The sequence below is a fragment of the Manis javanica genome, unplaced genomic scaffold (assembly GCF_040802235.1).
Source record: "Manis javanica isolate MJ-LG unplaced genomic scaffold, MJ_LKY HiC_scaffold_25, whole genome shotgun sequence".
NCBI classification, from domain to species: domain Eukaryota; kingdom Metazoa; phylum Chordata; class Mammalia; order Pholidota; family Manidae; genus Manis; species Manis javanica.
The window spans coordinates 155,573-180,944 of record NW_027332171.1 but is presented as its reverse complement, the minus strand read 5'-3'; the positions used below and the strand labels follow the sequence as shown (position 1 = coordinate 180,944).

The 25,372-nt window shown below is 54.9% G+C and overlaps 2 protein-coding genes across 2 annotated transcripts; one reads left to right on the top strand and one right to left on the bottom strand.

The window, feature by feature from the left end:
• The first annotated feature begins 13,301 nt into the window (after window positions 1–13,301).
• Window positions 13,302–19,267, top strand: CCDC86 (coiled-coil domain containing 86). The gene is made up of 4 exons (XM_017678420.3): window positions 13,302–14,137; window positions 16,319–16,448; window positions 18,186–18,260; window positions 18,455–19,267. The coding sequence occupies exons 1-4, from the start codon at window positions 13,386–13,388 to the stop codon at window positions 18,572–18,574; spliced, it is 1,077 nt and encodes a 358-aa protein (XP_017533909.3). The 5' UTR covers window positions 13,302–13,385; the 3' UTR covers window positions 18,575–19,267.
• PTGDR2 (prostaglandin D2 receptor 2) lies at window positions 19,135–24,235 on the bottom strand. Its single transcript, XM_017678407.3, has 2 exons — window positions 24,105–24,235; window positions 19,135–21,968 (listed from the first exon to the last, which is right to left on the bottom strand). Exon 2 carries the CDS (start codon window positions 21,958–21,960, stop codon window positions 20,743–20,745), a length of 1,218 nt encoding a protein of 405 aa, XP_017533896.2. The 5' UTR covers window positions 21,961–21,968; window positions 24,105–24,235; the 3' UTR covers window positions 19,135–20,742.
• Between the last annotated feature and the right edge of the window lie 1,137 nt (window positions 24,236–25,372).

The following is a 25,372-nucleotide window of genomic DNA, read 5'->3' as shown; positions in this document are numbered from 1 at the left end:
AGATCAGTACAGGGCAGAGCCGGGGCAGCCCGCTGGGTGGGGCCTCGGGAGGATGCTGGGGTGGTGCTGGCCACCAGCCGGGGTGCCCCCAGGTAGAGTGTCTTGGGCCCCAGTGGACAAAGTAAAAGGGCCAGAGAACTAGCGCCTGCCCTTGGGGCACCATCTAATCCTGGAAACAATTCCCCGGGGATGTTTTATTAATCCCCCACTTACCAAGGCAGAACTGGAGAATAGGGTTGAATTGCTTTATCAATCAGCTCAAGGCCACACACCTGTAGAGTCCCTGAGGCAGAACTCCCCACAGACCTGTCTGCAGGGGCGCTTCTCGCAACACCCCCTTTTTTGCACTGACCGGTGCAAAGAACGCTTGCATGGAGTGAAAGGCACCAGTCCGTTGCCGCCTGCGGAGGGTGCTGTCTTGCCAATGGGTTTCAGCCCTGGGCAAGTTTGCTATGGATTGAATGTGACCAAAGAAAATGACAGCAGAACGTTCTTGGGGTGAAAGGGTTATACCCAACTTTATTCTCACAGTGGCAGGTCAGTCACTAAAATCCCGTTCACTCAGAGCAAGTCTGCCTGCATGCAGCAGGCCAGTGTCTGCCTCTGGGCCCCTCTGTCCACACAGCCATCCTCTAGGCCTCTCTGCACAGTCGTCCCACACAGCCGTCCTCTGGGCCTCTGTCCTCGGTGCTGCCACCACTCCAGCCTCTGCTCTTCTGCAGCCTTGCAGCCCTGCCACTGTGTCATGCCCAGAGCACTGGGCACAGCTCTTTTTATAGAGTCAACAGCCATGTATTGCCCACAGGTGTGCAGTGAGCTAGTCAACCAGGGCCAGGTGAGAATCCTCGCCACAGGAACTCTCATTTTATCCACAGGCGCCCTCCCTGGAACACAGGGCCAGCAGAGAGGGGTGGGACCCGGAGGCCGAAGGCACCAGCTGCCTCCATGAGTCTCATCTTCTCAGCTGGGGCCCAGGTCAGACCTGCGGGACGGCCCATGAGTACACCGTGGGGTCACTACCGCAGCCCCTAGGTTTGGCAAGAATGGAGGGGGGGGACGCTGTGGGCAGGAGTCCCACCTGCCTGTGGCCTGGGGACAGCCTGCAAGGAGGCAGTGCTCTCCCCAGGAGGTCCGGCACAGTCCGCGCTGCGGGAGGAGGAAGCCGCAGGCCCCTGCCGCCCTGTCCTGACCGCCTCAGCAGCCCTGCACTCATGCTCCCAGACCTTCCCCCACACCCTGGGCACCCGGGAGCCCCGAGACGCGACTTCCTGCCTGTGCCCCCACACACACCAGAATCCTCCCAAGGCTGTGTCCCTGCTGTCCTTCCCAGCAGAAGACTTCCCCCTAGAGCTCCTCCCGCCCACTCTGGCTCCACGAGGTCCACTCTGAGACCCTGCAGCTCTGTCTGGCCCCCTCTCCCTTCACAGCCAAACATCTCTTACTGTCTCCACCGCCTCATCTCCCGCCCGCTGCTCAGCTTCCTTGTTGAGGTCCCTGGTCACTTAATGCCAAATATTCCCCACTCTCTGTGTATTTTCCTTTTCCCGCTGCACTTTTTGCTGTTGAAGTCAGTCTGGCTGAAAACCTGCTCACACGGGATTTGGAACTGGACAGAACCGGTCAGGGACAGAACAGCCAGGAAAGTCAAGACAGACACACCACTGACACCCACCCTTCCAAGGGGTGGTCACCTTGACTGCAGGCACCAATCATGGCCTCCGGAAGGTTCTTAAATAACAACATTACCTAATAAAGTCACTGGGATTTAAATGAGCACAGAGCAGGTGCTCCGTGGAAGACAGATGCCTCACGCCTCCCTGACAGATCCTCGTCGGTGATCTGGCTCTGCACCAGGCTTCAGCCCAGTGCCTGGCACACGGTGCACCCTTCCCTGGTCAGATCTGCTGGCTGATGCCCAGGACCAAGGGTGGCCTCTCCCACTCCCAACGCAGATACAGAATGGGTGCTTCCTGCTGCTGGCTTTGCAGGTGCCCCCAAGGGCCTCTCAGTGCTGCGGCTGCTCTTCTCCAGCCTGGAGCTGGGCAACGCTTCCTCGCCCCCTTCCTGGGCTTCCAAGCCACCTTCTGCCTCACCTGCCCAGTGAGTGGGTCTGCAAGGTCTCTGTGGGACAGCTCAGGAGTGACCTAGCTCGGCCCCGGAGTACACAAACCGAGGGACAAGAGCAGCAGGGTGGGCCAGGGGCAGAAGCCTGCCCTCCTGCACTCAGTTGTGCCGTGGCCACATGAGCCCCACTGGATCTATGCGGGGAGATGCTTCTCTGAGGGCCCCGTGAGCACAGGGAGGGGGCGGGAAGGAAGACGTGTTAAAGCTGAAAGCTCTGTGCCAATGGAACACTGACCTGGGATGAGTGGCAGGCCTCAGGGTGAGGGCAGCAGAAGCCAGGGGGAGGATGGGGGCGGGGTGACGCCTCCTGGGTGGCACCTCTGGGTCCTGGCTGACACCTGTAGCTTAGCGTCCACTGTAGAGGATGGTTACAACAGCTCACCTTGGCAAGGGGCTTCACCAGCTCATCCCCTATGTGTCAGGACACCAGGCCAGCCCACCACCACTGTGGCCTGCAGGCCACAGGGACCCCTCATCTCCCAGCAGATCCCCGAGGGGAAGCTTTGGGCACCCCCAAAGTCCTGTCCCTGCAGAAGAGGTGGAGGCTAGGTCTTACCCTAAAGATTCACACCCCAAATCCTTCCATAAAACAGACCCAGGGTTTGTTCAGCTCACTATTTTGTATCTGAAAAGTACACCCGTGTGAGTGAATGCACTTGTGTGTATGTGTGTGATGTCAGCAACTTCTAATGGATCCAGGGACTGATGATGTCACTGCCAAGGCTGGGGCATCGTGCACCAGCACTGTGTGCCAGCCCGTCAGAGGTCTTCACACTGGCAGCTCAGTCTGTCCTCACCCCACACTGACATAGGTGCCAACGTTCACGCCATTTCATATAAGGAAACTAAGGCTCAGAGAGGTAAAGTGACTACCCCCAAACACACAGCTAAGCCTGTCTGACTCCAGAGCCAGATACCTCACCCTGGAGGAGATAGAGCCCTATTGATTTACTGACAGACACTCAGAAGAGCATCGCTTCCTGTACACATCTCAGTCACGTGACACAGATTGCAGCATGCACCCCAGCTCCCGGGGGGTCCACAGTAGAGTGACCATATGTCCTAGATCTAGTCTGCACCTGCCGTCCAGGTGCCCCACCTAGACCAAAGCTCCCATTTGGATGACACATCATGGGGCCATGATGGTAGGGGATGGGGAAGTCACTCTCGACAGACAGAAAGCCCGAGGCATGTGCCAAAAGGCCACCAGGTGGTGGTGTGGCACCAAGCACTGAACTTGAGCACCTGCTGAGGTCGCTGGTCCCAGTGGGGTCACCTCTGCTGAAGGCTCCCCCCAGAAAGATGATTCTTTACAGAATGGAGCAGAACTGGTCAGGGACGGAACAGCCAGGAAAGTCAAGACAGACACACCACTGACACCCACCCTTCCAGGGGTGGTCACCCTGACTACAGGCACTAATCATGGCCTCTGGAAGGTTCTTAAATTATTCCACATGTATTATTAACCACCTCACCAACAGGACCGTGTGGCCAGATCAGAAACACTTGGGCATGTAGGGCAGACTAAAAATTTGGCTTTGAATTAATCATCTTCCAGTATGTTTTAATGTTACCTTTGTAAGGACGGGAAGGAATCCTTTTCTCATTAATAAAAACCACAACCCTTTTCCTTTATGGTCAGTATGGAGATGTATTACGTGCACAAAATAGAACCACAGTTTATTTGAAATTGTCTTTTCCCTACTGGTTCTGCTCTCAAAACCTGGTACATTACTCACTCAGTTACAAATGGCAGAGGTGACACGCTGGGGGATCCTAACAGTCTCACTGTAAATATGGTTACCACTTGTTTTTAGATGTTCACCACTTACTCTCTGTAAACAGCCTATTTGGTTTCAGAATCTGGGCTGCCTGGCCACCCACCACGGACTGCCAGCTGGCTGGTCTCAGGGCCAGACAGGCCAGCAGACACGGCCATCGGCAATGCACACCGCAAAAATACCCACGGACTGGGGCCAGTGCTGAGGAGAAAACGCACTTGCTGATGACCTGGTTAAGAGTATTTATTTTGGCAAAAGAAGCACCAGTTTCCTTTCCACCAGCTCGGGGAGACTCTACAGGTGGAAGCCTGAGCTAACAGGTTCTGAGAAACGGCCGTGGTGGTCAGGGTCCCTCTGAGCCAGTGCCTGGGGCAGCTGCCCACTGCACCTGCCGAGAAGTCCTCTCTCACGTTCCCTCCCTCTCAGGAACTCGGCTGCTGAAACCCATTTGGTCTGACCCCTGGGCCTTGCCTGTCTTACTAGGCAGGCTGACTTAAACACTCAAACCCGACATAGATTAAGGGCAGTGTTCCAGTCTAGTCCGTGGTCCCCATGACACCCAGCACACCCCCAGACAACAGAGAAAGGCTGCTTGAATGTATTCTTATTTGTTGACTGATCTGAGAGCCTCTGAGAGGGTGTTCAGAAACACATTCCTTGAACAAACTCGTTGGTATAGACTGAACTTCCCCTACCACTCACGGTATATTTAATGATGCTTTTTTTTTCATCTCAAGAAAAGTTTGGGACCCTTAACTAGTCTTAACTATGAACTCCTAACTTTTTAAACTATTCTTTAACTATTATTCTCTTTTCTATTCTATTCTCTGCTATGATTCTCAGAGAATTCCCACCACAAAAGTGAGCTTGCCATTGCCAATTATGAAAATAATTTTACATTATCGCAATACCTAAACACAGAAATGGTAACAAACTTCTCTTGAGAAATCAGTGTCAAAAACTGCACCCACTCGATGTTTCCTCTTCATTCACTCACTCAATAATCATTTATTAGGCAACTATTGAGCACCAAGTACTAGTCTGGACTCTGGGAATACAGTACAAACCAAACAGGGAAAATATCCTGTCCATTGGGAACTGCCATTTTAGTCAGCAGGAAGTAATAAACAAGTAACCAAATAAAATATATTAATATATTATGATCAAAGAACAAGTAAGGGTTTGCCCATCCATGTGCCTTTCATGAAGTCACGGGGCTGTCATTGGCCACCATCCCTGCCAATCGCATCTGCCCCCAGAGAGGATGCAAAAAAGGCCACAATACTTACCCTTTGAAACAGACTCGTGAATGTCAGCAAATGCCTTCTGTTTCAGTTACTCTTCCTGTAGAACTGTAACTAACAACCTCAAAACTTGGTGGTGTAAAATAACCATTTTATTTTGCTCACAGGTTCTGCGGTGCCGAACTTAGACAGGGCATAATGGGGAGAGGTTGTCTGTACTCCATGATTTGTGCTTGGAAGTTTCAAAGTCGGAAATGCCTGACAAGTGGTGGGGGTAGCATTAGCTGGAAGCATCCTTGCTCATGCTGGCAGATGCTCTTGTTGCCAGCCGATGCCTCAGCTGGGCTGTCAGCGGGAGCACCTTTAATGGCTACTCCATGTGGTCTCCATGTGGGTGATTTGGGCTTCCTCACAACATGGTGGCCAAGCTCCAAGAGTGAGCAGCCCGTGAAAGGCAGGCAGAAACCCATAGTATTCTTATGTTCTGGCCTCAGAAGCCACATGGCAACAGTTCTGCTATACTCTTTCAGCCAAGGCGACCACAAAGGCCCACCCAGCTTCGGGGGTGGAGGGAACACAGACCCCACTGCAAGGGAAGGGGTGTCAAGCTCACGTTGGAGGAAGAGCAGGTGGATGGGAGATAACCATTGCAGCCAACTTTAGAAAATGCAATCTCCTACACCTTCTGTATCTTATTTCCAAAAAACAGCACAGTATCTAGATCTACCCACAGCCACCTCACAGGCAGAGAGCTGAAACCAGCAAGCAGAGAGTGATAATATCTGCATGTTATATAACATTTCATTTTGAACAGAAGATAAAAGAGCAGCAGGATAACCCTTTGATGGCCAGCCCCTGCTTTGTATGGGAGGCATAGTTTCTTAGTGACCTGAAATTTCTGCCTTGGGGCTTATTTCTAAAGAATAGAAAGTAGGCTAAATGAATTACTTATTCCTGATTTAGGTGGAATGCCTTAAGCCACAGAGGCGGGGGCGGGGGAAGGTGCATACACGTTGAAGGCAGAGTCCTGGGTTCAAATATTTTCTCTGCCTTTTCCCAGTTGTCTGCTCCTGGACAAGTTCCTTCATCTCCAAAAAACAAGGCACAAGTAACAACTGCCTCTGGGGCTGCCATGAGCATTAGATGAGATAATTCCTGCAAACGCTCTACATGCTTGGGAGCCAGTCTGGACAGAATCCCTGTCATCCAAACTTCCCATGGAATGAGTATGTTTTGGTGGTTTTTTAATCCACTGCAATAGAATGTCTTCTCACCAATATCATCCTTAAAATTTACCATAAACAAAATGCTTTTAAGTCTGTAAACATCTGAAGGAACCTCTCTGGAGGAAATGATCTTTTTGTTTCTGCAACAGTCCTTCCGCAGAACAAGCCTCGGGTGTGAGATCCGAAAGAATGGGCGGGGCTGATTCTGTGGACTCGGGGCAGCTGCTCCGTCCTGCATGTGGAGAGCTTGAGGGTCGGAAGCTCTGTGAGAAGAAAAGAGAAGCAAAACTGTTGACTCAGGGAAACCTTATCTCTCAGTCCTGCATTCACGGCGTCAGCTCAGGCAGATCTGCGGCTGGTTTCACCCATCGCCGGGTGTGCAGAGGCAGAGACAGCAGAGATTTCCCTGCAGCAGGACCAGCAGATTCCCACCCTCTAACCAGGGAGCTTCAGGCAGGAAACGGGGCTTCGTAATTTGCTCCCTGGACACCAAGGCAAGGTGTCGGGGGTTGCCATGGAGATGAGGCCACCACGTTGGTGGGGGGAGCCGACCTCACTGGGGCAGCCAGGGCACCGAGCAAGAGCCAGAGCTGGAGAGGAGCCAGATGTTGGTGGAAATGAGAGGAGAGAGTGGGCGAGCAGAGAGGAAGTGATTCCCTGTGAAGCTCTGTAGTTTTTCTAGGTCTTGGGAACTGAGAGTAGTGTGTGTGTGTGTGTGTGTGTGTGTGTGTGTGTGTCTTGGGAACTGAGAGTAGTGTGTGTGTGTGTGTGTGTGTGTGTCTTGGGAACTGAGAGTAGTGTGTGTGTGTGTGTGTGTGTGTGTGTGTGTGTGTGTCTTGGGAACTGAGAGTAGTGTGTGTGTGTGTGTGTGTGTGTGTGTGTGTGTGTGTGTCTTGGGAACTGAGAGTAGTGTGTGTGTGTGTGTGTGTGTGTGTGTGTGTGTGTGTGTGTGTGTGCCTGTCTCTGTCAAGGATGAAGCCCCCAGCTGTCACCCACTGACACGTGTCCAGGGTCTGTAGCTCTACCAGCCACATCCAACACCATGAAGCTGAGAGGGCTCACTGCCAGGATGAGCTGAGTCCTGAGTTCAAGTTCTGTCACTTCACATGTGTGTGGTTTTCATCAAGTCGCAGACCTCCCTGTGATGCTATGTCCTCATCTGTAAGAGGAAAAACAACCCTGCTCAGCCTTCCTCAAAGGATAGTTTTGAAATTCAAGGGTTAGTATCTGTGCCCAGAGAAGGCACGGACCACAATTGCCCTGTCCCTGCTGTGCTCCCAGTGCCTCTCAGAGACTAACAGTCAATAAGTGTCTGGTGAATAAGGAGAGGATGGGATGGCAGTGAACTCAGCCCTGTCTGGGGGAAGGTGGAGCAGACCTCACTGCGTGCATCACTGACTCCCTCGCGCCGGACTCTGCTCCTCAAAGTGTGGTCCTGGCCAGCCACAGCGCCACTTGGGAGCATGTAGAAATGCAGGATCCCAGGCCCATGCAGACTGACTGAATCATAGTTTCCGGATTTAGAGCCCAGAAATCTGTTTTAATATGCCCTCCACATGATTCTGATGCTTACCTGAGTTTGAGAAATGTTGCTGTGGGACACACTAAGGGGTGGGTGAGGTGGGTGTGAGCTGCCATGCCCCCTTTCTTGGAGTAACTACCTTACACCTGGCACAGGTGTTCATTCCCCAGCCCACCCACACCCCTTCCTCAGCCCAACCGGGGCAGGGGAAACACGCTGGGAAGGCTGGGGAGGGCTCAGGGGAGAGGAACGAGGTCTCGTCTTCCAGTGGGAGCAAGTCTGCCCCTTCCTGTCTCAGCTAAACCGACAGGTGCTATGAGGGAATCAGGAGATAAGCCATGCAGGTGCACAAGGGCTTTGGACAGAGGTCCCTTCCCACTCCAGCCAGCTTGGCAGTGCTATATGGGGACAGCTAGGAGGCCCCACACCAGGGACCCCAGGTTCCACTCTGCCCTCACCCTGACCCCTCTGCTGAGGTCCCTGCTCCCTCCCCTTGAGGATCTGAAACTCACTGCAGGCTGTCAGGAACAGAGAGAAAAGATAACCTCCATGATAAGCACTCAGACAAGAACTGATGAGATAACCCTTCTCTGGCTACATGGTTTCAATAGAGCCTGATTCCAGGTACCCATAAGCAGCTGTTCACACGTGCAAAGGAAGAGGGGAGCAAATACTGAAGTAGGAGAGCCAGGTCCCCAGAGAGATCAGACCAAATTCAGCAGGGCCAAAGGACAAAGCCTTGCCCAGAAGGGCCGACAGCTCTGCCCAGGGTCGGGGCCTGCAGCTGGAAGCAGGCTGAGGATGTCACGGGTGGTTCACCACCGGGAAGATGATAGGGACCCGGCCACACCAACAGGAATCACGGAGTAGGGAAATGACAAAGCCCTCAGCTGTCTGTGGGGCAGTCAGCCCTGAGTATCTGGTGCAGCTGTAGGCACCACATTCTGGAAGATTTGCAGAGAACCAGTGTCTCCCCCAAAGATTATTGTGTTGTCCTAGGAGGATGAGCTGGAGTTGCAGGAATTGTCTGGCCCAGATAAAAGACAATTTTGAGGAATCAACAGGAAAACTGTCTTCAAATATTTGAGAGACCTCTGAGTGGAAGGCAGCTGAGACTCATGTGCCCAACGAAAAGCAGAGCAGCCCCTGCCCAGTAATACCACGGCCTCGCCGGGGTCCTGCTGCACTCCAGTCACACTCAGTCACATCCCAGTTACCAGGTGCAGCCCCCAGACTGTGGAAGTCCTTACACACCTTTGGTCCCCGTGTCCCAAACTTGGGCTGGCTGGATGTGAGAGTGAGGGCTGGGGTTTGGGGTCAGGAAGCCCCAAGGTCCAGATCCAGCCATGCATTTTGCACTTTTCCATATGTCACCCTGCACCAAGTCACAGCCTCTCCCAGGCTGGATTTCCTTGTCTCAAACCGGGGGTGTTGATCCCTGCCCAAGAGGGTTGTAGCGAGCATTACTCGTAAGTCAGCAAATGCTTATGGAGCACTGTGCCTGGCAGGCAATCACCCTCTTGCGCTGGTGCTCTGGGGATTAAGGAGCAACCGGGAGAGGCCCAGCACCTCGTACATGTTCAGTCAGTGCTGCTGGTGACTGCCAGGACCCGTCCCTGGCCACCTCTGATCTCGGCGCTGAGGGGCTATAGGACTCTGATATCTGGGAACTGTTGCACCCTGGCCAGATGGGGGATCAAGGGCTCAGAGAACACCTGATCTGAATCTTGGTTGTCTGTGGAGGCACAGTTTCCTTCAGTCAACAGATCTCAGATAACGTGAATAAGCTGGGTATAGCCGATTCAGCACTCTCTGCCTGGTGTGCACAGCCAACCAGTGGGGCTACATGGCACCCAGCACCTCCCAGAGAGCCCAGACCAGGATCAGTGTGAGGAATCAACAGGCTGACCCACATGAAGGGCAGGTGCAAGGTAGCTGAGTATGCTATGGAACCATAATCCCAGCTCTCATGCATAGCTGTGTGACTTTGAGTGAGCCCCTTAGCCTCTCTGTGCCTTGGTTTCATTACCTAAATAAAAAGATTTACTCTGAAGAGTGTGGTTCTCAATGAGATATCACCTCACACCAGTTAGGATGGCCAATATCCAAAAGACAAGAAACAACAAATGCTGGTGAGGATGTGGAGAAAGGGGAATCCTCCTACACTGTTGGTGGGAATGTAAATTGGTTCAACCATTGTGGAAAGCAATAAGGAGGTTCCCAAAAACTAAAAATAGAAATACCATTTGGCCCAGTAATTCTACTCCTAGGAATTTACCTGAAGAAAACAAGATCTCTGATTCAAAATGACATATGTATCCCTCAGTTTACTGCTGTACTATTTACAAAAGCCAAGATATGGAAGTAACCTAAGTGTCCATCAGTAGATGAATGGATAAAGAAGATGTGGTACATATATACAATGGAGTACTATTCAGCCATAAGAAGAAAAGAAATCCTACCATTTGCAACAACATGGATGGAGCTAGAAGGTGTTATGCTCAATGAAATAAGCCAGGTGAAGAAAGACAAATATCAAATGATTTCACTCATTTGTGGAGTATAACAACAAAGCAAAACTGAAGGAACAAAATAGCAGGAGACTCACAGACTCCAAGAAGGGACTAGCAGTTACCAAAGGGAAGGGGTTGGGGAGGGTGGATGGGGAGGGAGAAGGGGATTAAGAGGCACTATAATTCACAATCACTGTATAAGTAGGTCACAGGGACAGTAGTACAGCACAGAGAAGACAATGACTCTATACCATCTCACTATGCTGATAGACAGTGACTGCAGTAGAGGGGATGGCAACTTGACAATATGGGTGAATGTTGAAACCACTGTGTTGTTTATGTGAAACCATCAGGCGATTATCAGTGATACTTCAGTAAAAAAAAGAGTTGTCATTCTGCAAACAGCTTGGTGTGGATCCCATTTCCACCACTTATTTGTTGTGTGACCTTTACAAGTTGTCCCAGCCTCTCTGTGCCTCAGTTTCTTTATCTGCAAAATGGGAGTCATGACAACAGCACCTGCCTCACAAGGCTGCTGTGAGGATTAAATGGGTTTGTACATCTACAGCTCTGGAAGGACTACCTGGCCCAGGAATTGCTTGCTGCCAGGTTTTAGGCTGAGTTTGTCCACAGCTTACTCTGAGACAAGGAAAATGACCCCAGCAAGCCCCTATAAGGAGTGGGAAACTGAGGCAAGGACAGGGAAGGCATGAAAAGAGGGTGCACGACGAGGGTGCCTTCATAGACCTCTGGGAGCCTCTGGGGGACGCTAGAGATCTCCTTTCAGCATCTGCCCTGACAGGGGGAGGACAAGGAGGCTGGATGGTCTCTGGAGAGAGTAAAGGAGTCCCATTGGTGACTCCACACCAGGCTTGTCTGAAAAAATCAGAAGTCTCCCCTGGGCCCCTGCACACCATTTGTGATGACAAACTGAGCTCAGGAGGAAGTGGAGGAGTCTGGGTCCGAGTTCGCTTGATGCCTCGGTTGACTGTCACCACACTGACTGGAGGGATGTCTGTAAAACATGCCCCCCTCACACCCCCTCAGGGTGGCGACAGAAGCACTTTAAGCAGCACAGGAAACAAGCTAGTCAGCATATGACAGGGATCCCTCCTGCTGAGGACAGGGGCTCAGGAAGCCCAGGGACCTGAGCAGGGCCACAGCAGTGGGGCACAGAAGTCTCCAGCAGCCCTGGGAATATAACCCTTGCCGGGCTTGTCTCCAAATGGCAGGCCACTGAGGCGTCCGGGCTGGAGCAGGGAATTTAGGGGGCCGAGGCTTCAGGGCTGGGAGAGCTGGGTGATAAGGGGTCCGAACTGTACAGCTGGGCAGGGGAGCTGAGACCCTGTGGGGCCTTCCTCGGCCTGGGAACCTGAAGCCACTAAGCCGGCCGACAGAGCCTTGGAGAGGAGCCAGGAAAGCAGGGACTGACCCGTGCCTACAGCCGAGGGGTGCGCCTATTTCTGATGACCTGGAGGGACCAAGGAGAAGCTATGCCCTCACCTTACCCTTTGGGAGGTGATTACAACAGGCTGAACTCATCAGGATGCATTTTGGATGCTCTGTGGCAGCAGCCGAGAGGCGACAGGTGTTAAGGGATTCTCTGTCCACTCTTCCACCCTCCGGGAGCCTTGGTCTGGGTTTTCTCCTCTCTCCAGGGTCAGCAGCCAACACTCCCTGGGCCCCATCTGACCCTCTTCACTCCTGCTCCAGAGTCGGCACAGTGACTCAGCAGGGGGCGCTGTGCTCAGCACTGAGGCCCCTGGATATCTGCCCTGGCCTGCCTTCTCTGCCTACTGAGCATTCCTGGGCAGCTTCCCAGGCTCTCACAGCCCCTCAGCTGGATAAACAACGGTTTCTAAAAGAAGCCACCAGGACAGCCGGACAGGGGTCCTAGGATCCTTGGGGACTGTCCCCTCCTGAATTATTCAGAAAAGCCTGGTACGATAGTCACCTTGGGACTCCTTTGCTTTCTACCGTGACCATGCCAGCCCTCTCTCCCTGCCTGCCCCCTGCCTCGCCCCCAGCCGCCACCACCACCACCACCACAGTTCTAAAAATAACACTGAGAAAGTTAGACAACTTCCAAGGTGCCCCTCCCTAAGAGTCATGGTGTGCGTGAGCCTAAGCTCCACCTTGGGTCTCACACAAAGGAGGGGGGAAGAGTTCACACACTGGGTCAAGGAACGCCGTCTTGGCTGAAAGGGAGCTCAGAGACAATGCAATTCGTTTCTAGAACAGGGGCAGAGGGGGACCTGCAGGGTGTGCAGTGTGGCTGGGGGCCCCGGTGTGCCACAGGGCAAAGGTGGTGCGTCCTACCAGGTATTTTCACTTCACGCATAAATGTGGAAAAGGGAGAGTCATCGATGTGATACTAACGGTGGGATGGGAGATTAGAAAGCAAGGGTTACATTTAACATGTAACTCAAAATTTAAGAGATCTCCCACCTCCGCGATCTACTCTGGCAGTAGCAGTAGTCCGACAGGATCATTTTAGAAACGCTAAGCTAGTACAAGTCACCCACATTACAAAAGAGACAGCCGACCCAAAGAGGGTGGGACCCCTGTCCAATTGCAAGGCGTGAGACAGCGGCAAGCTTCCATCCAGCCTTGCCTATGGGCTCCCCGGACCTTTTTCCAACCCTCTTTTCTCCCAGAAAAGGCCCCCCCTTCCCATCTCTGCCTGCATGCCCTCTTTCCTCCCGGGGAGACCGTTTGCAGGAGAGATAAACGCAAATCGCAAGCTAGGACTAGCTCGAGCGTAAACTGAAAGAGCCAGAGCACTTTGCGCCTGCGCCAGGAAGCCCAGCCCGCTCGGGCTGTCGACCCCGCCTCTCCGCCCGTCACGAACATGGCCGACCCGGCACCAGCCCTCCTGCTACGCACTTCTGACGTCATAGGACAGCGTCGGTGGACTCCGAGGCGGCTGCGGAGGCTACACGTGGGTTGGGATCTGGAAATTTTCAGACCAGGCTATGGATACACCGCTGAGGCGCAGCCGGCGGCTGGAACGCCTAAAGCCTGAATCCCCCGAGAGCCCCACCTCAGTGTCGCGGGCCAATCTGGCCCTTGTGGAGCTCGAGTCAAATACAGAAGAAACGAGGGAACCCGCATCTCCTTGGAGTGTGAGGCAACCCGGCCTAGAGTTCCCCCGACGCCAAGCAGACGCAGGCCCCGGATCACCTAGTCTGCTGCAGGGTGCAGGCTTGGGGTCCCCCAGAAGGGAGCCAGAGCCGGGCCCAGGGTACCCCCAGCTTCAGCAATATTCAGACCAGGAGTCTTCCCGAAGACAGCCGGAGTGGAGTCCAGAGTCCCCCCGGTGTCAGCCAAAGCCGTGTGGGGAGTCACCAAAGGTCTCCCAGAGCCGAATAGAACAGGACTCGGAGTTGGCGCAGAGTGAGGAGCTGGCCCCGGGGTCCCCTCAACATCAGCTGCAGCCGGGCCCCGGATCCCCAGAGCCTTGCGCCGGTCAGCAAGCACCGGGTCCGGAGCCGTCGCGGCCACTACAGGAGTTGACACCTCAGCCACCCGACTCCCCTCAGAGTCAGCAGGAGCCAAGCAAACCACCTCCGGCCGGGGAAACGGTGAAAAGCGGCTTCGGAGCAAAGAAGAAAGAAGGTTCTTCAGCCCAGGCCCCTGCGTCCAAGAAGTTGAAGGAGGAGGTTCCTGAAATCCCGAAGGGAAAGCCCAAGTCGGGCCGGGTGTGGAAGGACCGCTCCAAGAAGAGGTAAAGGGTACAGCCGGGCAGGGCTGGGGTTCCCTGTGGTGCGGGGCGCCTGGGCAACCTGGAGACAGCCGCTGGGTGGGCTAGAGCTCACATGAGTGGGAGTCTCACACCAACAGCTAATTATGGTCAGAATGGTAAAATGCCCTGGGATCCCAGGGAGGCTGAGACCAAACCCTTCAAGGTTATTCATGCGTCGCTTTCCCTCTCCAGTCCCTGTGAACCTCTCCTACAGCACCACGTTTGTGTATTCATTCAGCAGGCATTATTCCTCTGTCTGAGGCAGAGGCAAGTAAACCAGCCATTACTTGATAAGAAGCAGCAAGGTCTTAACCCCACTATTATCTGTTACTTATTTTCCATCATAGTGGAAAGTATTACCAAGCACTGACTATACAGGGATCCCTTGGTGTGCCGCCTCCCTTCTCTTCAGGGTAGTGTTTATGGAGCACGCCTACAGCGCTGTGCTAAGTGGTGCCCCAGCTGTGTCTCCAGTAATCCACCCTCCTGGGGTGGGAACCGTTCTCGTCTCCATTTAGCGTGGAATGTGCTGAGACTCAAAGAGGCCACCTTGCTCGTCACACAGGTGGTAAGTGGTGGATTCAGGCATTGGAGCCCAGGCCTCTCTTCCTTCCATCTCCAAGTAAAACCAGTGACCTTGAACTGCCCTGCCTCAGTACTTTAACCACCAGCTATTTAATTGAAACTGATTAAAATTAAGTGAAGTTAAAACTTAAGTTCCTTAGTCACACCAGCCACATTTCAGGTGCACAACAGTCAGTGTGCCTAATGGCTGCTTTACTGGACAGTGTAAATAGCATTTCCACTGTTACTGAAGGTTCTGCTTGGCAGAAAGATGCAGCATTGTGTCCTGTGGCTCTGTGTGTGGCCAGGTTCCCACTGCCTTGCCTCTTTGGGTTTCCTGTATCTCAGTTTGGGGTATGGAGGAAATCCATGCTTCAGCCCAGGTCTGCGCTTAGAAGGCCAGGTCTTCATCAGCAGGCCCTTGCGGCGGCATAGAGCGGGGAGAGGAGCAGTGAGGGGTGTGCTGGGTCACAAGCAAGCAGAGGGTGGGGAGGAGGACAAAACCAGGCTGCAGATGGACAGGCCTGGGGTTCAGGTCCAGGCTTTGTGGGCCAAACTCCCATGTGAGCAAGAAGGGGAGGAGAAAGCCTCAGAGAATGGTATTAACCCTTCCCCATGGATGGGAGTGGGCTTTGCCCCACGTACATCATAGCTTATGAGGGTGGGGCAGGACTGCTGACCTGTGTAATCGTTTGGGGCACCATATAATGGACGTGGATGAACAGGGGCTCTTTGGGAAGTTAGGAAGTCAGTGGGGGAGGCAAAAAGGCCACTCTGAGAGGGTGTGTCAAGGCGAAAAGGCCTGTGGTTCACCCAGACAGGCTTCAAATAGTTCAAGGAGGCCAAGGGAGAGCATGGTTTCATGAGTGTCCACGTTCTCCTCACCAGCCTCAGCTGTTCTCAACATTTTGCTAGTCTAGCTAGCTTCATCTTGCCCCTTGACATTTTTTTCTTATTTTTTGTTTTTCCTGGAATATTTTACAGCCTACTTACATGTTATTTACACATATCCCAGATACATCATTCCCCTCATGCATCCTTGCGGTATGCACTCTTACAGAGATATCTTGTTTCTCCAGTGACTGTAATGTCACTCTCAAACTGATATCAGGAGCTTGCCCGATATCCTCTAAAGCCACTCCACTGTAATGTTCGTCCTACTGGGGACGGAGATTCTGAATCATTACCGAGAACAGAGAGCTGTAACCATTCGAGCTGTTCTAAAATAAAAAGGGCCCTGGAGGAAATGAGCCCCATCTCCAGAAGCATTAATGCCCAGGCAAACTTCGCTGGGAAAATGGAGGCCTCGAATGATTATTTAACCTCTCTGAGCCTTAGTGAGCTCCTCCATAAAAATGAAGAGAACAAGAGTACCCTGCTCGGAGGCACAAACCAGGGCTTATAAAGTGGCAGCCAGCATGACAGGGTCCCATTCTTGCCCCAGCAGACCTGTAGGGTCAGGTGCCCTGCAAGCAGAAAGGTGCTGGGGACTGGTACTCTAACTGGGTTCTGGGAAAGAAGACTCAGAGCCGGGAGCTGAGAGGAGAGAGCATGTTTGCACCCCACACACCCCACAAGCACCCACTGTCCCCCATCCAGGTTCTCCCAAATGGTTCAGGACAAGCCCCTGCGCACATCCTGGCAGCGGAAGATGAAGGACCGGCAGGAGAGGAAGCTGGCCAAGGACTTTGCCCGGCACCTGGAGGAGGAGAGGGAGAGGCGCCGGCAGGTGAGGGGCCGCCCAGCCGGGCTGAGGCGGGCGCTCATGGCGCTGAGCTGGGCTCCACTATGATAGGGCTGGGGCCGGGGGAAGCTCCTGTCTGGGCCCAGAGAGTGGCTGACTTGGCCAAGAGGCGTTCTCAAGCCTGACAGCCTGTGAGACGCAGGGAACCTGGCCAGTAGCAGAAGTTCAGCCTGGGACCCCAGGGTCAGGAGGCCTAGTGGGACATCTAGCGGCTCAAGGATGAGGAGCAGGCCTAGGACAGAGCCCCCAGTGGCCCTGCCCTCACTGGTGATAGGAGCATTCAGTGAGATAAGATTGGGGGCCCCTGCGCAGATGGGAGAGGCTTTCAGGTGGGAAAGCCTTATCGCTGGTATTGTCGCCATCATTCTCCAGGAAGGATAGTTACCGCACACTTCCCTCTGGTTCTTACCCTGATACTCACCCCAGGGCCCAAATGCCCAGCAGAGGTTCGTGCCCGCCTCTCTCAACTCCAGGAAGCCCCAGCAGACAGCATGCAGAGAAAGCAAGGTGGTAGCATTGGTCAGGGGCTACCCCACCAGGACCCAGTTATCACGGGGGTGTCACTTGCCTAGGGATCCCAGGGCACAGGAGGAGTCAGATACTTCAGCCTGGCTGCTGAGGGCGGGGCCTGGGCCAGTCACTGGGTCATCTGTCCCCTGCTTCAAGTTGCCCTGGCTTGGCTGGTGGCCGAGGCCCTGCAGACAGTATGACTGATGCCGTGCTGAGGCCTTATCTCACTTCCTGTGCAGTCCTGGCTCCCTCTTGGGTAAGACAGCCTTCTTGTCACTGTGCCCTCAGAAGTGCCCCTGCCCAGCCCAGGCTGTCCCCGACTCTTGGAGCCCAAGTCACTTCTCTTTTCTCCCGAGGGGCCCAGGACACCTCTGCTACCCTGAGTTGCCAAAGCCAAGAGAGGCCCTGACCAGGCAGCAGCCCCACAGCCCACCTCCCTGCCCTGGCCCCAGCAGGCCCAGCCCTCAGCATAGCCAGAAAGCACTGGGCTCCCCATTCCCAAAACGGACTCCAGCTAGATTCATCTTCTAAGTGTTCAGTGGGCTGGGTACCATTCCAAGCACTACACATGTGTTCGTTCATGTCTTCCGCAGAACAATCTGATATAATCATCTTCGCTTCAAAGATGGGGGTTGAGGCCCAGAGAGGTTAACAGCTGGGCCTAAACAACTAAACAACCCATTTAGGAAGTAGCAGGGTCGGGACTCAAACCACGGGGAGCCTATTCTCTGCAGCCTCCACCCTCCCAGCCCGCCCAGCCTTGCATTCTAGGGGCACACGGGCTTTAGGGAAAGGGCAGGAGACCATGGATGGGCATGGGGGAAAGGGCCAGCCTGGCCACCCCCACCTGGCAGTCACTGAGGGAGTGTGCAGGGGGCCATGGTCTGCAGTGCCTGGGTGTCCAGGTGGGGAGCCACCTGTGTCTTACCCCCCTGGTCCTCCCGTCTAAGCCCCTGCCCTCAGCTGCCTGACCAGGTGCCCACCTTCTCTGCTGGAGTCAGGAACTGCCCACCACAGTGGGCCTCTGGTCCCGTGGGCACAGGCATTGCCCCTTGCTGGCCCTCCGCCCACACACCACCAGCAACAACCTGGAGCCTGGATGAGAGGCCTTCCCCTCCCTGGGAATTCTGCCAGCTCGCGCTCCTCTGGGGCCTGAGAGAACGGGGCTTCCCCAGCTCCCAGACCCAAATCCCCTTCCCCTGTGTGGTCCAGGAGAAGAAACGGCGCCGTGCCGAGAATCTCAAACGCCGCCTAGAGAATGAGCGCAAGGCAGAGGTCGTCCAGGTGGTGAGTGTTGCCCTGCTCAGGGGACCTGAACCGTGGCCCAGCGGGGCGTTGCATCCCAGCTGCCTCTGCACCCCTGCCTCACAGCCCCCGGCCTCCCACTGTGATCCCAGGCCCCTGATGGGTAGCCTCCCTCTCCCCAGGGAACAGAGCAGGGACTGCAGCCCCTCTAATGCTCCTTCTCACACCACCCCCAGATCCGAAACCCTGCCAAGCTCAAGCGGGCAAAGAAGAAGCAGCTTCGCTCCATTGAGAAGCGGGATACCCTGGCCCTGCTGCAGAAGCAGCCACCCCAGAGTCCAGCAGCCCAGATCTGAGCTCAGGACAGCCCAGAGGCCTTCTGTGGCCAAACACCATATCTGACACTGCAGGCCACTGGTTACACTCCGTGGCTCTAAAATAGGGGCCCCACCCCAGGCAGGACTCTGGGCTTTGGAGGGCTCTTGGGCAGCTGGCAGGTCCCAGAGGGAGCCTGCAACCTGGAGAGACTGGGGGAGGGAAGAGGCTCCGCAACCCCTCTCTCCTTCCCTCTCCTCCAAGTGCCTTCAAACCAAGAGTAAATTCTTCTGGTTCCTTAGGGAAGTGGCCACTGGAGGGTGACTCCCCAAAATGGGTGTTTTCTGTCTCAAGGTCCTGGGCCCAACCCCGGCCAGGAGGCTAGCAGTCAGCAATCAGTTCCCTCCACACCTTCCCAAAGGCCACTTTGGGTTCTCTGCACCCCGCTGACCCTGTCACCCAGCAAACCCAACTCCACTACACTTCTCAACACTGAAGATTAAGGTGGGGAGGTTGCAAGAAGCAAGGCTTCTCCCTAGCTCCCTCTTTCTGTACCAGACTGTGCAGAAGCCCCAAAGAGCTGATTAATTCATGCCTTCCATTCTATGAGAAAAATATTTATTTACACCTGCTGTGTACAGGCAAAATTCTAGGTACCAGGGAATACAGACCAAAGTCTCTGCCCTCAAGGAGCTTTCATTCTGGTGGAGAAAACAATAAACAAGTAAAATATATTGTGTGTCAGGTGGCAAAAAGTGCTGTGAGTAAAGCTGGGGAGGTGCAGGAAGGAGCAGGGGTGAGGTGCTAATGTGGCATCTGCTGTTGGGTTTGCTGGGCATCTGTTGGGCCGGGCCCTGTCCAGCACTGAGAGTAAACAGTCAGTGCAGGCTTCACAGACCCCAGCCTGGGGGTGGCTGGTACAAGGAACAGAGACCAAGATCTCAAGAGTTTCTCCTACTCTTCCACTGACCATCATCCACCAAACATTTTACCAACTCTGCACAGGGCCCTGGATGCAGCACTAACTACAGCAGTCCTCGTACTCAAGTCCATGGTGGGTACAGGAATAGACATGGTAGACTGGAAGTGCAATGACAGACGGCTACCAACTGGAAGTGACAGCTGCCCAGCCCCTGTGTGGTTGGGAGGTGGGGTTGCCAAGGTCTTAGGATTGGCAGCATTGCTCATAGGGCATCCCGTGGAACAGCATGGCTGCACAGGTGTCAGACCAGCTAGGAACTGCCGTGTGCTGTGGGCTCGGAGGCTGCCGTGCATATTCAAATACTAGACTGAAGACCCAGTAAAGGTGCATGTTGCACTTTGTTTAGCCCAGGTTTTCCAAACATTTGACCGTGGCCTTCCTTGCTTTTTCCACCTTATGAATATTTGGGGGTAATGCTGGGTCAGAAGGGTAGGGAGGGGGGCTCCTGTGCCGTTACTGTCTTAAGTAACTTAGGTATGCCAGGGGTATTCTTTCACTTACTAAGTAGTAATTTAGCGTGTAAGGTTTAATGGTTAACCTGCAGACTCTATACTTCGGGCAAGTTACCAAACCTCCCTGTGCCTGCCTTTGCTCAAAGGCAAAAACGGACTAATAGAACCTAACTCCCCCAGACTATGGGAACGGTGCCTGGCTCAGTAAGCATTGGCTAGATGACTAAAATGAAAAGATCAGATTGAAGCAGTCTTCCCAAACCTTCCCGGATCTCACTTTTCTATTCCAAAAATACATCACTGGCTTCTAGTATCGCCCTGCCCCCACCCCATCATCTGGTAAAATTAAGTTCCAGAGAAATGGGTCCTGTGTACCTTGGGGAGCTATTATGCCGATGTGGAAATTCTTAGGATTTTAACACGGTGTCACTCCACGTGTGGTGCGCGGGCCACAGCAGCTCAGATCTCCTGGGAGCTCAGGATTGCAGAATCTCGGCACCCTGCCTACCTGCCCACGCAGACCGCACTTTACCCGGATCCCTACGTGACTGGCACAGTTGTTAGGGAAGCACTCTTAACTCACTTGGAGTCTGCAAAAGGTTCTCTGAGTCACGCAGGGCACTTCACAATGCAGATTCCGGAGTCCTGACCCGAACAGACAAGGTAGCTACAGTTCAGTGCCAGGGCCCCCCGCGTCTGTGCTCTGCGCCGCTGCCCGGCCTGTGCCTCCCGGAGAAAGGCCCCAGCCCGGGCCGGGTGGTCCCGGGCCGCGCTCCTAGCCTGAGGTGGTGCCCAGCGCCGCGTTCAGAGGGCCCCTCTCGTCCTGGGAGCGCGCCCGGCTCTTCTGCGGGGACGCTGCGCGGACGCCTGGCAGCCAGCGGAGCAGGCGCGCAGGCCGGAGCCCGGGCGGGAGCCCGCGGCCGCTGCCGAGCGGCGCTGCCGCGGCCGGAGCGGTGCTGGAAGAGGCGCGGCGGCGGCGGCTGCCCGACCCGCCCAGCTCGCTGTCGTCCACCAGCACGGACTCCAGCACGCTGCGCAGCGAGCGCCGCAGCTTGTGCAGCACGTCGGGGCAGGTGAGCACGTAGAGCAGCGGGTTTACCACGCTGTTGAGGAAGGCCAGACTGGTGACCAGGGGCAGTCCGCGCCACGTGAGCGGCCGCAATGCCGCGTCCGCGTGCGCCCGCGCCTCCAGCAGGCTGAACACGTGGTAGGGGCCCCAGCAGAGCGCGAAGGCCACCACCACGGCCGCCACCAGGCGCACGAAGCGGTTGGGCCGCCGGCAGCCGCGGTGGCGCAGCTGCGTGCTCACAGCCGCGTGGCTCGAGGCGATGATGGCCAACGGCACGACGAAGGCCACCAGGAACTTGCTGACGGCCAGGGCCACGTGGCGTGCATTGCACGTGGCGTCGCGGTCGGGCCCGGGGTTCAGCAGCAGGACGTTGTAGTAGCACATGGTGCGCCCGTCCAGCCTCCGGATGGTGTCCCGGAACACGAAGTAGGGCACCGTGTTGAGCACAGCCAGGGCCCAGAGCACCAGGCAGACCCTGTGGGCCGCGGCCGCCGTGCGATGGTTCTGCGCCCACACGGGCCGCACCACCCGCAGGCAGCGGTCCAGGCTGATGGCACTGAGCAGGAAGCCGCTGGCGAACATGTTGAGGAAGAAGATGGAGGAGTGCAGCTTGCAGAAGGTGGTGCCCAGCTCCCACGAGTGGCCCACGGCCAGAAAGTAGGTGAAGAAGGGCAGCGAGGCGGTGGCCAGCAGGTCGGACAGCGCCAGGTGCAGCACCCAGGTGGTGACCACAGTCTGGCGCATGCGGCAGCCCACCACAAAGAGAATGAGCCCGTTCTCCAGAAGGCCCAGCAGCCCCGCCAGCCCGTGCAGCACTACCGACGCGTAGTCCATGTAGCGGACGCTGGAGTTCCGGTGGCTTTGCAGCTGGCGCATCTGCTCCAGCAGGGGGCAGAGCAGCGTCGTCGTGACGTTAGCCGACATGATGCGCTCTGCGGTGGAGAAGAGGCACAGAGGTGGGCAGCGCAGGGGCGGCAGGGGACCCGCCCAGGAGATGGAATGCTACCGATGGGGCCTCTGGGCATCAGCGAAGTTGAACCAGGGCAGTAAAGAGGGGGAATCATCCCAGCCTACACCCGCTGTCTGCAAGCGTGGGCAAGCCACTTGGCCTTCCTGGACGAACTTCCTCCTCTGTCACATGGATGTATGTGCCTTATAACAGGGCCTGGCTCACAAGGGTGTTGGGAGAGTTAACTGGGTTAATGTATATAAGCATTTAGACCAGAGCCTGGCAAAGGAAGAAGCCTCCAGCAGTGTCTTGGTGATTATTATGAAACAGATGGCCTAAGATCACATGGAGAAATAGGAACAAGATCAGGCCCTGCAGGACTCCTTTTCCCAGTCCCAGAGTGCTGGGGCCCCAGCAACACCCCACCTAAAGGGCAGAGAGTTCAGCTGGCCTGGGGGATGGGCATGGAAGGAGGAGTCTTTGCCTTGAAGGGATGCCCACCCACAGCACCCTGACACCTTGCCTCTCTGCAGATTCTCCTTGTGGCCCTTTGCTCTCAAATGGTGCCCTCAAACTTGTGGGGTGTGTTAATCTTGAACAGTGAAGCTGGCTCCACCTCTGATAGTTGGAAAGGAAATAAGATAAGAGCACGCAGAGAGCTGGTCAGGAGGAACTACCAGGCTGGGGCTCTGGAAGCCCAGTAGGACCAAAAGACCTCTCCCCAGCCCAGGGCCAGCTGGGACATTCATTCATTTATTCACTCACTCAGGCATTCTCAAAAGCTATTTATTGAGCAACTACTTGGATAAGCGCGGGAGAAGCCAGCCTCTGGCCCGTGTGCAGACACCCCGATGTGTGCACCCACAGCCTCATCAGGACCCCAAGACCATCTGATGTGCAGCTGGTGGAGATCAATGAGGGCTGAGGGGATGGGGTGGGGGGAGGCTCCAGGAGGTCGGGGACAGGCAGCAGGCAGTGGGATCTCAGATTGTCCTGGGCTCCCCCAAGCCTCAGGTACGGTGGCGGGTCCTTTACAGAGGAGCCCTCTAGCTCATGGCTGTGGAAGAAAGGTGCTAGCATTTCTCTCCATCCCATTTTACAGGTGAGGAAGCTGAGACTCAAGTGTTCACATAACTTGCCCAAAGCCACCCAAACACAGACATGTGAAGGAGCAACAGTTTATCCCTCCACCTATTCCCTTTCCTCTACTTCTAAGCAAGAGGTGATGGAAGAAAAAGAGAAGGAAGGCGGTGGGGCTTCTCAGTACTTTTCTTCCCAGGGGAAGCCCTGTTGGCTAGAATGAGAAAATCCACACCTTCTCCAGGAACCACAGTCCTTTGCAGGGTGCAGTCCCAGGCTATCAACTAGAATTACGCTGGCAGGTGAGCCCCTTGCAGCTAGGGATCTCCAGGTAGGTGGGTTGGAGTGGTCAGGCCCGTGCTCCCAGAGAAGGCTCCTACTTCCTAAGCTTTAGAGTCTGCACAGCAATTATGCTGGCACCAGCCCAATGAAGCCCCATTTTTTAGAAGAGGAAACTAAGGTCCAGAAAAGCACAGCTCTGCTTCCAGCAGACAGAAGAGTGCCGTCCCCTCACTGCCCTTCAGGCCAGTGAACTCCTGTCCCAGTCCCATGGGGAGTCTTAGGGAGCACAGTTCTCATGCACCCTGGGACCCAACCAGATTGGTCCCTCTGGCTGCGTGGACTTGGCCTCCCACCTCCTCAGGGATTCTCAGGGAGCCCAGCAATTAGGGTGCTGTTTTGGTAGGGAGGTAGGGGCAGAAAACGTAAGCTTTTGGAGTCAGAGACCTTGGTTTGAATCGCAGCTCCCTGACTTCTGGCCGGTGAACTTGGTCAGTCACCCTAAGACTGCTCATGTATTCCTGCCACTCAGATTGCTCATGAGTCAGGAAAGAGAAGCCGTAATGGTCCCCACTGTGCCTGGCATCTAGGTGATGCCTAAGAAACTGTAGCCCATCCCTGCTTTGAGCAGCGTGGCCCCTCCAGTCTTTGGAAAACCCAACCCCCTGTCATCCCAGCTCTCATCCTAAGTAAACTTGCCTTCTCTGTGGGTCCAGAGAGGGCACAAAGGCTGCCCAGCCCTGGGTCTCGACCTCCTTACCTGGGCACAGAGAGAGCACAGGTTCCCAGCTCTGGAGGCAGCCAGCTCCTGGCAGCAGCTAGACAGGAGGCCCCGGGCAGGGAGAGGCAGGGGAGTGAGATTGAGGGAGGAAATAGCTGTCAGCCCTAGAGTGTGTGTGCATGTTCGGGCGTGGGGCGGGGTGGCGGGAGGCGGGGACAGCGGGACAGTGAGTTGACACACTGGAGTTCAAGCGACATTGATGTCGATCAGTGGAGAAGGGATGTAACTGTGGCAGCCCCTGCCTACTCACCACGCTCCCTTTACAAAGGAGACTGCAAAAGTAGGTGCATGGGGGCGGAGGAAGGTGCTTGGGTGCCTTTGAGGTGACCAGTGTGTAGGGGAAATGCATGAGAAAGAGGATGTCTTGTGCATCTGTCCACTGCCCTGGGCTGCCCACTCCTGACCCCACAATCCTCAGAGAAGAACCCCCTCCAGCTCCTGTGGGTACCCAGGCAGCATGGGTGCCCATGCAGCTCCTGCAACCCAGCTGGGACGTGAGCCACTTCCCCTTGCAGAACCCCAGTTTTACCACCTGTGACCAGAATGACAGGGTCTCCCTCACAGGCTATGACAAGAGGGTGCCCTCATTCCCAAATAGCGGGCACCCAGTGGGTGCTAGTAAAAATCAGTCTTTCCCCTCTGGGGGAAAAATGGGTGTAGGCAGTAGGGCAAGGGCATGCAGCTTTTATTTAAAATGGGCTCGAAGCCCCAGGATGAGATGATTGACTGATACCCATTTGCCTGAATCTGTTCCCTGAGCCTTGACTCCTCTTTGCTGACCAAGCTTCCTGGGGTGAGGGACCATTCTTGCAACCTCAACATCCCAGCAAGTAGGAGATGCTCAGTAAAACGTGTAAAGACTCAGTACCCCCACATCAGAGCAAGGGCACCCCCACCGTGGGATTGATTCTACAAGAATCTTCCATTTAAGCACAGCCTTAATACAGGGCCTGGTGCTCAGTACGCTTGCTGAGAGACTGTGATCCTGAATGAGAATAGGGTTCATATTCCTCAATGTAAGCCAAGGTGGCGGATCAGCCAGAGCCTTGATTATCCGAAATGTCTCCTTTCCTCTCAGTCATGGAGGGCTTGGTCTTCCAAAGACAAGTGCCTGCAGCCCTCCCTAGAAAATAGGTGGCTGTTTACTTTGCACTTTGGGGAAAATGCCTTCATCCCCACCACCCCCCACACCTGACCTGCTGGCCCACGGGTGTCCTCGACAGCCATACAGGCAGTGCGGTGTGGTA

Coding starts and splice junctions, on each gene's coding strand:
- CCDC86 (XM_017678420.3), top strand. CDS start 13,386: ATGGATACACCGCTGAGGCGCAGCCGGCGGCTGGAACGCCTAAAGCCT. Junction 16,449..18,185: donor AGAGGGAGAGGCGCCGGCAG/GTGAGGGGCCGC, acceptor TGTGTGGTCCAG/GAGAAGAAACGGCGCCGTGC. Junction 18,261..18,454: donor AGGCAGAGGTCGTCCAGGTG/GTGAGTGTTGCC, acceptor CACCACCCCCAG/ATCCGAAACCCTGCCAAGCT.
- PTGDR2 (XM_017678407.3), bottom strand. CDS start 21,960: ATGTCGGCTAACGTCACGACGACGCTGCTCTGCCCCCTGCTGGAGCAG.